Source organism: Ptychodera flava, chromosome 3, assembly GCF_041260155.1.
Source record: "Ptychodera flava strain L36383 chromosome 3, AS_Pfla_20210202, whole genome shotgun sequence".
NCBI classification, from domain to species: Eukaryota; Metazoa; Hemichordata; class Enteropneusta; family Ptychoderidae; genus Ptychodera; species Ptychodera flava.
In genome coordinates this window covers 38,905,565-38,919,121 of record NC_091930.1, presented here as the reverse complement: position 1 = coordinate 38,919,121, position 13,557 = coordinate 38,905,565, and the positions used below count along the sequence as shown (strand labels likewise).

General features: G+C 36.2%; 1 protein-coding gene across 1 annotated transcript; it reads right to left on the bottom strand.

Moving 5' to 3' along the window:
* Positions 1–365: 365 nt before the first annotated feature.
* Positions 366–12,309, bottom strand: LOC139129978 (cocaine esterase-like). The gene is made up of 8 exons (XM_070695689.1): positions 11,902–12,309; positions 7,854–8,016; positions 6,723–6,800; positions 6,505–6,623; positions 4,775–4,942; positions 3,705–4,347; positions 1,750–1,925; positions 366–1,172 (listed from the first exon to the last, which is right to left on the bottom strand). The coding sequence occupies exons 1-6, from the start codon at positions 12,259–12,261 to the stop codon at positions 4,204–4,206; spliced, it is 1,032 nt and encodes a 343-aa protein (XP_070551790.1). The 5' UTR covers positions 12,262–12,309; the 3' UTR covers positions 366–1,172; positions 1,750–1,925; positions 3,705–4,203.
* Positions 12,310–13,557: the final 1,248 nt, after the last annotated feature.

Genomic DNA, 13,557 nt, shown 5'->3' with positions numbered 1-13,557 from the left:
ACAAAAAGACTCGTTAGGACTTTAAAAACGTTCTATGGTCGATATGACAACATTGTGGCCAAATATGACACCTCGGTCACTCAAATGTTTAAAGACAGCATTCCCGGCTTTGACTTATTACAGTGATTCATATCCTGTATCATTTCATACAATACTTAGACAATTTTGGGACCAATCCTGACGGGTGTAGCATGCTAGCAGGGTACGCTTACTCATTCCGGACACCTGGTACCACCACTAACTATCAGTGGTTCAGGATGGTCCTACTTAAATTTGTAAATCACAAGGAGAACACAGGACTAGAATCACATAAACAGTCAGTTTAAACAACCACTAATGCTAGAACCAGGATTGAGACTGCCCCTTTAATGATGTCACTGCTCAAACATCAATGTCATTGGCGTTATCATATATATTACTACATTTAAGGTTGAAAAGTGCTGTGTTGTGTTTTGAAAGCAGAGTTCATCGAACCCTGTGTGTTTACTGTACAAAAACATAACTCTTTTATCAAAAACCCACAATCATTTGTGTTGTTGTGATGCGCGAATAATTATGAAATCTGAATAAAGTAAAATTGTTCATAGGATTGGCTAAGTTTTAGGACTCAGTGACTTGTCTGCTGACCGTTATGATAAGTACTTGCAATACATCACAATCTTGAAACTTTGCTAATCCCAAGAGTTTTAAAATGAGCCCCAACATCCGGTAGATCAGAAAAGAATAATATTGTAAAAAAAATTGAGTCCGAATATCTGTCCCAGAGGCGCGTTCTATACATTTTTATGAAACTATTTCGTATACATCAAAATTGTATATACATTATGAACGTGTAAAAGTGTACAAGTAGGCATGTTACGAAATATATCTGATGAAGTGACAGATTTTTAAATGCTAGTCAATTCATAGATGATGAATAGCACTATTCTATTAAGTTACATTATTGACAAAATGAGGCCTCATCAGCATTTTAAACAATGCCATATTATGTCGTCTATCCATGCACGGCACAAGTTACTCATTACAGGGTATCACAATGTCGCAGACGAGAAATGTCATCAGTACCGCAGCAAAAGTGATGCGAAGTGATAACCCGGTGGCGTCAACAGCGCCAGCAGTACAAACTACAGATCTGTCCATGTCTTCTTCAGTTGGCGTGAAATTCTCGTCTTCTATGCAACCAAAAAAAAAATGAAATCAACAGTTACGTTTAAACAAAATAGCATTGACTCGTTTTTTTTTCGGACCTGATGAATACGACTCGTCAAAAATTAGTCACATTCTATTTGACCTGAGGATGGTTGAGAAACGAAAAGTGACCACCTGTGTGTTGAGTTCATGAATACCGATCACGGTCACTCCACTTTGTGGGGTGGCCGTGGACTGAAAAAGAAAACGGCAGTAGCTACAGTACTTCAATCAGTACAACCCAGACAACGATCAGAACCTTCATTGACGTTGTGAGTACAAATCTTTTATGAAACTCCCAATCGATATAAATGAAAATGTAATTGAATCATTGCGTACCCAAACTTTGTCTTTGATCAACACGTTAATGTTTGAAATAGGAATTTATGATAATATAAACGATTGGGTTTCATACGGAGTGAGCAAAACTTGAGAAGAGTTCATATGAATATTTCTATATGATTAGTTTAAATTATGTTCATGGAGAAACGCGTCATACAAAAAGATCAGGAATATCCTGAACAGAGAGGTATGCCAGTGATAGCATTCCATGTTACATACCTGTGCGTGTGACAAGTTTTGGAATGAAATCGTTCCAGAGGGCACACTCCCTTGACTTCAGGGCTCGGTTGTTCTTCATTTCCAGGGAAAGTTCTTTATAGGCTAATCCGGGTACATCAAACTTGGGCCAATCATCCTCCGACATTTCTGCCTCATCGTCGGACAGGTTAGGATTGCTGTAAGTTGTTGAAATATAAAAAGAGTCATCCACAGATTCTTTCACATGCATCAGTAGATGGGCCAAAAAATTGGTTTGGTTTCCACAGAACAAAAAGTAATGAAGAAAGTTTGTTTTCAGAAAACGTTGATACATATAGTCAAACAAGCCTTCACCATCATTATATCGGCAATGTTTCGTTAATATTCAACGGAAAAATATCAATATCATGTAAACAAATCATATAGAATATCCTTAACAAAAGGTAGAACGCGCCTCGGGGACATATATTCGGACTTTCAAATTACTACAATTCTTTTCTAATCTACCTCTTTGGGGGCTCCTTATAAATCTCTTGGAGAAAGAAAGACTTTCACAGTCTTAGTTTTTCGAAAAATCCAAAATTCAATTTTCAGCCATCGAGTTAACACAGGGAGGGCCTCCATTTTTAATTTTAAATTTCGCAAAATGTTGAGTAATTTGTATGGCTAGCTCCAAACTTTGCATGGTGACCCCTGATTTTAATCGTTGATTTTACCCGAGAATGGTTTAAACATTCGTTGAATAATGTTTGAGCAAAGGTTTAAATTTTCACTTTCGAGGCGCATACTACCTTTACACTGTAACTTGTAATGATATTATTGATTTTGCTCATAAAATATTTTTTTCGATACTTCACCCTTGCGTTTGTCGTAATATGCCTACCGATATATTGCATCGTTTACTATATAATTTATCTAAAATTAGTCGGGAATATCTTGACATTGTCAACATATTTTCATATCCCCCGATTGTTCTGTATGAATTTAGCAAGGAAAGACTGACGATTTTGAGCTACAATGACAAAAAGTTCTCTGACCTATGATCAACCAGTGTGGGATACGATGATACTCGGTATCTTGTGATTGGATAATTCGAAGTGCCCTCAGGTGGCCAAGGAGACAACACAACACCTTCGCTTAATTATTAGTAAAACAAACGTAAAAGACAACAATCGAGAACGCTATGGTGTGCAGTGACTGGCGGAAATCCCTATGAGGCGACCAAAGGTTTCGCTATTATAATTTAGATAAGTTAATAGTTATGTGAGCTTGGAAAATTGTATAAATTTGAAGATACTGCCGACATTGTTAAGTCGGCTTCTAAATATTATGGTTGGATAGACAGGTTGTGTTCGCATGTTAAACAAAGGGTCTTTTCGACATATACGATAAAGGAGGTAGAACACGACGCTGTATTAATGTTGTTGACAGAGCAAAGCTGAGCAACCTTAGCTGGAGGGGGTCGTCGGTACTGTGCGTGTGCGACTTTCCTCTTAACAGACAATGTATTTCATGCATCTAGAGGCATCACGTCAACGTAGCTGAAGCATTTAAATTTAATGATATTCAAGTGAACAAACATGTTTAACTTTCATCGATCGCCGACGTAACCTAGATACCGTGTTTACATCGGTCGTAAGGGTTCCCAACAACCTTCTGAGCATAGTTCCAAAGACCCCCTCCCTCTATTAACCTGTAGAGTTCTTTGGTTACACTGTTTTAAATACTGGCACAATTTACTCTTATGTCGTTGTAAGATTTGTGTATGCATTGGATATATTGTGATCATTCTAAAGTGTTCGGGATATTTTAGGTATATTTTTCTTATTCTATAATTTAGTTGGTGTGTCTTAATCTTGATCATTAAATAGAGTGATTAAACGTTCCTTTAGGGACAGTGGGAGAACTGATTCAAACTTTCTTTTTTCGATGCGATCATTACCTGAAAGCAGTAAATCTTATCCAAACTGTCTTACCCTGTCTTAGCCATGTTTGTCCAATATGTCATAATACTCAGAGAAATGTTGACCTCCTCTGGGGCCAATGGCCAATATGGAAGTGCATTGAAATGCGTTCCAAATACAAAAGGAATTTCTTCGGCGTGTCCAGCCTCCGCCCACTGGATCCCATACAGCGAATTGGCTGGCGCGTGGGTCATGTGATACATGTAAACGTTGGCGCCAGAGTTCGAATACGCTCGTGCAGATTTGTCAGCAGGGCACACGAACATGTAGTCGCCTTGCATTTCGATGTACGCGTCTGCATAATTTGTGTCGTTGGCGGCGACATCGGCCCAGGGGATGTACATGAGCCTGATAGCGTCTAGAGCAGTAGGGTTGTGCTTGAATGAGCCAAAAAGTAGGAGCAGGTACACCTGTTCGTACTCGGCTTTGCTCACCGTTGGCTCGGAAGCATTTGCAAGATTAGGTAACAAATAGGACAGGAATAGTGTGCCTTCGTTAGCGTTGGTCCCGATCAAAATGTCCACATTCGTCTTGTTGAACCCTCCTTGGCTGAGCAGATCGTCGGGTTTGGCGGTGATGAAATGACCGTCCACAACTGGTTCGAAGGTATGGAAACAGTTTCCGGCTCTATACCAGGAATTGTTGCAAGGAAATTCTATTGAAGGGAGCATTAATGAGGATGGAATGTTACGGTCCGTTGAATACGTTGTTAAAGAATACAATTTGAGATACAATCACGGGGCGAGCGAGCAACACAATTTAAGCTTGTTGAATGCATAAAAGTTATTCATCATGACCGTTCAATCTATGTTATCCTCGCTAGCCCCTGTTATACGAGCCATTAATAGAATGGTTTTCCAGCCACACTTTAAACTAATGTTTCATAATACATTTTTGGGACAAAATAATATTTGACAGTATCATTATTGATCACGTTTTTTGAAAAGTGCCTGCTGCAATCATCCTGCTGACTTTATTTCACAGATAGTTCATATTATACAGTACCAATTGAAAGTGTACATTGTGGGCTATCATTAACAATTGTGATACAAAGCCCGAATATGCATGATGACGCAAATTACCTGGTCTAGTTTTTCTCTGAAGTGCTCAGCAGGCACACTACGCAGACACTGAACCAAGTCTTCAGAGTTATCCTCCTCGCACCCTAGTAGTTGACCGACACCGTGAGCGAAACTGCTAAGCATCGCTGAGTTGTCGCGTGCGCCGCTAGCGAGTAAAGCTGTTCCACTCTTTTTGTGATGACGTATCAAAACCATGTCGAGAGAAAAAGCAAGAATAGTCGTTTACTAATATTTTGCCATCTATGGCCATTAGTAAGTATAAATAATGAGAAATATTTAATTTTCATAAACAGTGTTCATAATCATAGATTTATTAATTTATGTTTTATGCGGACAATTCTTAGCTATTTATGTCCTTTATTGATATGTCTGATTGCGTCAGATTGCAACGAGATATCGTTCAAGTTGTTAAATCGACAAACAAATGGAAGTTGTCATAAAACGTTAAAAGTGTTCCTGTATTTAATTCACGAGTAAGCAAAATGTCAATACATTTCCTTACAAAATGTGGTAAACAACATTTTGGAATCTTCAATCATATTTACAAGGAAGCTAAAAAGAGTCCAAATTGAATTTATCAAATATATTTGCCTCCGTTCACCGTAGGCTTATTCAAAGGATATGTATAGTAATTAATGTTATAAATTTCGCCTTCCTACACAGGCCATGGAGAATAGGCGAAAATGTTTTAGACTCAATGTTTCTTCTTGATACCATACACTCTTATTATTGTGTACCAAATGTACTTGCACAAATTAATTTTAACGTTTCTGTTTACACAATTCGTCGTACTATTCGTTTTAGACCAGCGTCAGCACATACGAATATCTTGAAAGACTCTTTCTTATTAAATTCTCAGACAAATTTTAACTCTATCTGTAACGAGCAAAATTTTGATATTTATAATTACTACATTAATTTCCGACGTGCATCATAAGTAAATTGTTTTTATTTTTCTGGATGTTCCTGTCTCTGTTTGCCAAGGTGCTGCTGATCCTGTTTGTCTTTTGTTTCATTTAGTTTTTTTATATATTTTGTATTATATTTTATTTCAAATGAACCAGTTATTTAAGCAACCTGTTGGTTCGTAACTAACTTACTAACTGACTGACTGACTGACTGACTGACTAACTAACTAACTAACTGACTAACTAACTAAGTGATTAACTAATTAAATAAGTGATTGAATAAATAAATAAATAAATAAATAAATAAATAAATAAATAAATAATTAATAAATACATTAAATAAAAATGATTAATTAATTAATTAATTGATAAAACAGCATGTTCTTATGCCCTTTATTACATTTAGTAAAGCGTGTTTATTTTCTGAAAGTTCATTTTCGCTGTGTCTCTGGAACTCACACCAAGACGCAAATTCGGGGCAGTTAGAGTCGAATTTCCTCCTAAAAACCATGAATAGTTTTCCTTTTATTAATGAGATACTTAGCTATAAACATCATCATGACAAAATGTCTTTGGTTCAGATATACAGATGAGCTGGATACAGATACTTATTCCATAGGAAATGCCCCCCCCCCCCTCGAATGCCTGGCGACTATAAAATATAGCTTCCGTTCAATTTGACTCTCTGAGAGTCTACAGTCCAGCAATGCCCGTTACCCAGGCCCGGGTGTCACACATCTACAGATCACTGATTTCTCATACAGATTAAACTGTACAAGTCTGCGCAGCTAATATTTACACATTTATGCTTGGCGAGCTAACCTGCAGTATGGCACGGTGGAAGAGCCCGTCAGACAAAGGAGACAACAGCAAATAGTCAACGCAAGCGGCTCCGGCACTCTCACCAAACACAGTCACTCTATCTGCGTCCCCTCCAAAAGCTGTGTACAAAATGAGACAAAGGGATCAAATGACGATATCTTATTATCATGAAAAGTGTGAAATAGCAAGGGAAAGGGGACAAGGACTGTAACCATTACCTGCAATGTTGTCTTGCACCCACTTCAAAGCGACTAATTGATCTAGCAATCCATAATTTCCGGGGGCATGCTCATCGCCTGTTGTGAAGAACAAGTAAATACATCAAGTCAGCCATTCACAAAAGAAGTAATATCAGTGGTGTCTGTACAGAAGCATATAAGTAGGCTTGGAATATCTGAAATACAAAATCAAACTACTCAACATAAATGGTTGATTTTATCCAGGGCACCTAGCAAGTGATACGAAATCGGGAGATGCAATCTTTATCTAATTAGACAACTCATAGTTAGCGTGGATAATTCATCATTTGCCGATCGTACTTTGCACCCAGTAACTGTCAAGATGGTAGGAAACGACAAAAGATGTATATGTATTTGTAGGAAAACACGACAAACTTGCCAGCAACCAGTAAATGATCCGTCACCAATCATTTACTGCGCTGTGAAAGTGTATCGCATGTGTTTGTGTTTGAATTACAAAAAGGTTGCCCCCAACTAGTCTTGCACAGTCTAATGTGCAAGGCAAAAGCAATAACCTACCTTACTAACTTGCAGATGCTGCAAAACCAATGATACCCGAGACTCGGAAATCACGTCCACAGTAATAGTCAGACTTCGCTTGAACAACTGTCTAGCACACATACACCAGTTACAACATAGACAGTAGAGAAACTCTTGTGTCTATGGTTACAACAATACCAATCAACACCAGCGTACACTAGTCCTTGGCTTTGCACTGGCAGAACACATGCAACCCTTTCAGGTAGTATGCGCCTCGAAAGTGAAAGACTTATTAAACCCTTGCTCAAACTTTCTTCCGTGAAACTTTCGACCATTCTCTAACCAAATCACCAATGAAAAACAGGGGTCACCGTGCAAAATTTGGTACTTAAGAGACAAATTACCTAAGAGTTCCCGATATTTGAAATTCAAAATGGCCGCCATCTCTGTGTTAATCCTTTCCGGAAAACAAAACAAAACAATTATCAATCTTCGAAATACTCACGGTATTTTTTTTCTTGTATCAAGAGCTTTAAATGAACCCCACAAGCGGTAAATCAGAAAAAAATCGGAAAAGTTTGAGAGTCTGAATGTCTGTCCCCGAGGCGCATTGTAGCTTAAATGACCCACCTGTGGAAAAGAAGCCGAGCGCAAAGAGTCGATAGTTCAAGGACACAACAATGACATCTCCGATCGCCGCCAAGGCGGTTCCGTCATACAAGCCATCATATGTAGCAGAACTCCTTGTAAAGCTGCCGCCATGGATCCACACCATCACTGGAAGATTGGTGGACTGTAACAAGAAATATTGGTTGTTTCAGGAGACTTTGCGTGCGACTGCATTAGCGAATTACGCCTTGGTGAGTGCACGTTATCGATCACCCTTGTGGATTAGACCAATCAAGTAAAGACTAAATAAATGTTACATCATAATGGTGCTTGAACGGAAATTATTAGCAACTTTGGATCAGCAATCGGGTGCAATCAAGAAGTTTAACATGGTGGCAGAATTAATTCATTCCACGTGGCTATGCAAGATTTCGGAGTAATTTGGCAGAACCGAGTAACTTTTAAGGTCGATAATGATACAAATTAGTCGGGTGAAGAACAAGCAAGGGCACATTTACACCAATTCTGCTCGCTCTATGCGCGTAGTGGCAGACACATATATGCATAATATTCGCCCTGAAAGAGTTTGTCTTTATTATAAAACGGGGTTGAAGATGAAGCTCACTTTTGCTTGATATGTCCATTTTATACAGATTTCAGACTTAAGTATTTACCAAGGTATTTCTAAACTCCACTTCCACTATTACGTTTGTCAAATTACCGCGATGTGAAACTGTATCCATAACACGTAGTTAATATAATAATAATAATAATAATAATAATAATAATAATAATGATAATAATAATCTTCTAAAATCAGTGTCATAGGCTTTTATCTCAGTGGTTTTAAAATCTTGCATCGAATAAATCTCTTTACGGTTCCAAGACAAGAAATTTACCTTTTTAATCTAACAATTCTCTGGTGGTTAATAAGCTCAGAACCCTCTTAAATTATACATTTTCTGAAAGCCTAGAGATAGGGGAACATTTGGTAACAACAGTGTCACCATTATTTACATAGCTATCATGATACATTTTCTGAAAGCCTAGATATAGGGGAACAGTTTGGTTACCATAGTGTTACCATTGTTTACGTAGCTATCACGTGACAGGTAATTTGCATAACCTTTAAAAATCGGTTTCCCTATGTTTTGTCTCCATACGCCAAAATATCTGACTAAAACTTTCTGGAATGCAAGCTGTCACAATGATCTTCCAAAAAATGTCTCAGATTTTTTATTTCTTGCTTATTTTTTTTTGGAGCACAATTTTTAAGAAATCAACTAGGTTAAATTCACTGCTCTGGATGTTTTTTAGCTCCGCTGTCAGCGACGCGGAGCTTATCAAATAGGTTGATTTTCTGTCGTTGTCCGTCGTCGTCCGTCGTCGTCGTCGTCCTCCGTCGTCGTCGTCGTCCGTCGTCGTCCGTCAACAATTGCCTTCTCCTCTGAAACCGCAAGTCCAATTGCTTTGAAAATCTATATGCAGCTCACTTGGGGTGACCTCACTTAAGTTTGTTCAAATCGTAGTGAAATTTGCATATTTGTATTTTTGGGGCATTTTTTGGTGTTTTTGGTAAAAAACTCTTCTTCTCTGAAACCGCTTGTCTGATTGCTTTGAAATTTGATATGCAGTTTACTTAGGGTGACTTCAGACAGATTTGTTCAAATTGTGGTGAAATTTGCATATTTGTATTTTTAAGGCAATTTTTGTCATTTTTGGTAAAAAAATTTTTAAAAATCTTCTCCTTCAAAACTACCAGTCAGATAGCTTTGATATTTGGTATAATATGTCCCTAGGGATGATCTATTTCAGATTTGTTCAAATTGTGCAGAAATATGCAAATTTGCATTTTTAAGGCAATTTTTGCCATTTTTGGTCAAAAAATGTATTTCTCAAAAAGTACTGGTCTGATAGTTTTGAAATTTGGCATACAGGTTTCTAGAGATGAACTAAGTAATAAATATTGAATTTCTGATGAAATCTGTAATTTTGTATTTTTGGGGCAATTTTTGCCATTTTGGTCAAAAAATGTGTATTTCCAAAAGTACTCATCTTATAGCTTTGAAACTTGGTATACAGGTTCCTACAGATGAACTAAATGATATTTATTGCAATTATGATGAAATCTGCAATTTTGTATTTTTGGGGCAATTTTTGCCACTTTTGGTCAAAAATGTGTATTTCCAAAACTACTCATCTGATAGCTTTGCAATTTGTATACAGGTTCCTACAGATCACCTTAATGATATTTATTGAAATTATGATGAAATCTGCAATTTTGTAATTTTGGGGCAATTTTTGCCATTTTTGGTCAAAAAATGTGTTTCTCAAAAAGTACTGGTCTGATAGCTTTGAAATTTGGTATACAGGTTTCTACAGATGAGCTTAGTGATATATATTGAATTTCTGATGAAATCTGTAATTTTGTATTTTTGGGGCAATTTTTGCCAATTTTGGTCAAAAAATGTGTACCGGTATTTCCAAAACTACTCATCTGATAGCTTTGAAATTTGGTATAGAGGTTTCTATAGATGAACTAAATAATATTTATTGAAATTATGATGAAATCTGCAATTTTGAATTTTTGGGTCAATTTTTTCCATTTTTGGTTAAAAAATGTGTTTCTCAAAAGTACTGTTCAACAGCTTTGAAATTTGGTATACAGGTTTCTATAGATGAACTAAATTTGATCTTTTGAAATTATGATGAAATCTGCAAATTTTATTTTTTGGGGCAATTGTTGCCATTTTTGGTCAGAAAATTTTATTCTCCAAAAAACTACTCATCAGATAGTTGACATGTTCTTAGGGATGACCCAATGTGATATATTCGAAGTACAATGAAATCTTCTATTTTGTATTTTTGCAGCTATTTTAGCCACTTTTTTCTGGCCACTGCATTGAGCTATCAAAGATTTCCACCTACTTCATCAACATGTGTCAAAAATAGTTATTCTCTACATAAACACAGCGGAGCTATATCGGCCGCTAGGTCGCTTGTTCTGGCATAAAAATTGTTTTAGAAGGTTTATAAAAATTCTGAGACATACTTTGGAAGATCTTTATAACAGCTTGCACTCACACAAATTTCAGCTTTATATCTCAAAGCATTGAAACAAAACATAGGGAAAACCGATTTTTGAAAGGTTATACAAATTACCTGATAGCTACGTAAACAATGGTGACACTATGGTAACCAAAATGTTTCCCTATATCTAGGCTTTCAGAAAATGTATAATTTACGGGGGTTCTGAGCTTATTAACCAGAGAACTGTTAGCTTAAAAAGGTCAATTTCTTGTCTTGGAACCTTAAAAGAATATGTTACACGCTCTATTTCCATTCCAGGTGCCTTTTGCACACAGTCACTCAATACTGGCCACAACAAGCAACTCTGACGTCAGAGGTCAGGACCTGTTGAACTACATGGCCTGCAAAGAGACCTTAAGTTTTTCTCGATTTCTTCTCACACGTACTCGTTTGACTTATCTGGAGCAGTGTTCATCGTCTCTGCCATTACATCTAAAAGCCCTGACTTTGTGTATACTGAGTGATATATATATATATATATATATATATATATATATATATATATATATATATATATATATATATATATATATATATATATATATATATATATATATATATATATATATATATATATATATATATATATACACGAAAATGGTTTGCTTGTCAATACAGGCAAAGTATAGTGCTCAATGCATTTCTGCAGGGCGGTAATACTGAGAATCTAGGAACTTGTAGTTGTCACTCTACAGGCTGTTTCATGCTTACCGCATGAAACAGCCTGTAGAGTGACAACTACAAGTTCCTAGATTCTCAGTATATATATATATATATATATATATATATATATTATATATATATATATATATATATATATATATATATATATTATATATATATATATATATTATTTACTCCAATTGAATTCGAAATAAGGTAATTTGGTAAATTAACATTTGATGAATGTTTTACTAGTAAATGCTTTAGAGCTATGTACATGCGTATTTTCACAAAGTTCTGTGCAACACGGACTTACGTTTGTTAATGATGGCGAATATACATTCAGATATAGACAATCTTCGCTCTGTGGTTCTTGCAACGAGAAAGCAGGAGAGTTTTGCTGGATACACGCAAACCCAATGTCAGTTGCATTGTAAATCCCAGACCATTGGGCTTTTGGCTGGGGTGGTCGGAATCTGAGGTCACCAACCGGCGGCTCTGCGTACGGTATCCCCATGAAGACGTGCAGTGTGCGGTTGACATTGGCGTCCCCGTGTGAGAATTCCACAGATTTGCCGACCAGCATTCCTGTGCTCACTTCTACAAGAGGGTCATCAGCGTAAACGTAGTTCAGAAGGCCTAGGACCAACAGCAAACTGTTCTGACAAAGCATCATGGCTGAACGTTAAGTTTTCAGACCGATCCTGTTCGACACCTTGTTATTTGGAATGTGCATGCATGACCAATAGATTGGACAATATGTATAAGTTACAGGGTAAACCCCTCCCACACGACAGCCCTTTTAAAGCTCGTTGCAGGATACAAAAGGCCGCCAACTCATTGGAAATTCATAATGGCCCTTGAGTGACAGCAGGCATCAATTAGGTCGACCGCTCCGTTCCAAATGAACGATTCTCAAACAAAATTTATTGTTGGCATACCATGAACATAGACTGCTTCAAAAACGCCTAGACCTTAGACGACTAAGAATGCGCAGAAGAGAAAGTTTTACTCATGCTCAAAATTTTACAGTGCATTTCTATTGTCTGTTGTTTGTGTCGACTCATCGTGAAACCCTTGGAGTATTAAAAGCTTTTTTCAGGCTTCACGTCTTAATTTCCAGTTCTTTTATGAGAGAGATAGGCAGCAATTTTCAATTGCAGACATAATCATAGGTAAAGTTTAGATGCGCTTCTTCTGATTGTATTCTTTGTGCGATATGACCCTGAGATTTCATTCTCATGCATATATACATATATGTATATATACATATATATATATATATATATATATATATATATATATATAATATATATACTTATACATACACATATATAATATAAAATATATACACAAACATATATATATTATATATATATATATATATATATATATATATATATATATATAATATATATATATATATATATATATATATATATGCCGAAAAATACTCGATTTGTTGATGACTTTTCGGATAGAATGTTTCGTTACGAGGTAAGCATGGCATGGAAGTTTTTTTGTCAGGAAAAGTTGAAATTCACCGAAAGCAAAGATTAAGTAAAATCTTCAAGAATTAATCAATTACAATCTACACATTTCAAGAATCTTCCTTGTATAATTGCAAAATTATCACTTGTCTTACCAGTAATATTAAGATTAGAGACTACAGATATTAAATTGAACTTGAATAGTACATACATGCAAACATCATTCATGAATAAATAGATACATGCATATAATGTACGTATGCATAGATACATAGATACATACATATTACATACATATATATATATATATATATATATATATATATATATATATATATATATATATATATATATATATATATATATATATATATTATATATATATATCGGTGCATTCATGTATCCATCCGTCCATCCGTGCGTGCGTGCATGAATACATGAAGACAGACAGACAGAAAGACAGACAGACACACAGACGTCGC

Coding starts and splice junctions, on each gene's coding strand:
- LOC139129978 (XM_070695689.1), bottom strand. CDS start 12,261: ATGATGCTTTGTCAGAACAGTTTGCTGTTGGTCCTAGGCCTTCTGAAC. Junction 8,017..11,901: donor ATTCGCCATCATTAACAAAC/GTAAGTCCGTGT, acceptor TTCTTGTTACAG/TCCACCAATCTTCCAGTGAT. Junction 4,348..4,774: donor TCAGAGAAAAACTAGACCAG/GTAATTTGCGTC, acceptor TCCCTTCAATAG/AATTTCCTTGCAACAATTCC.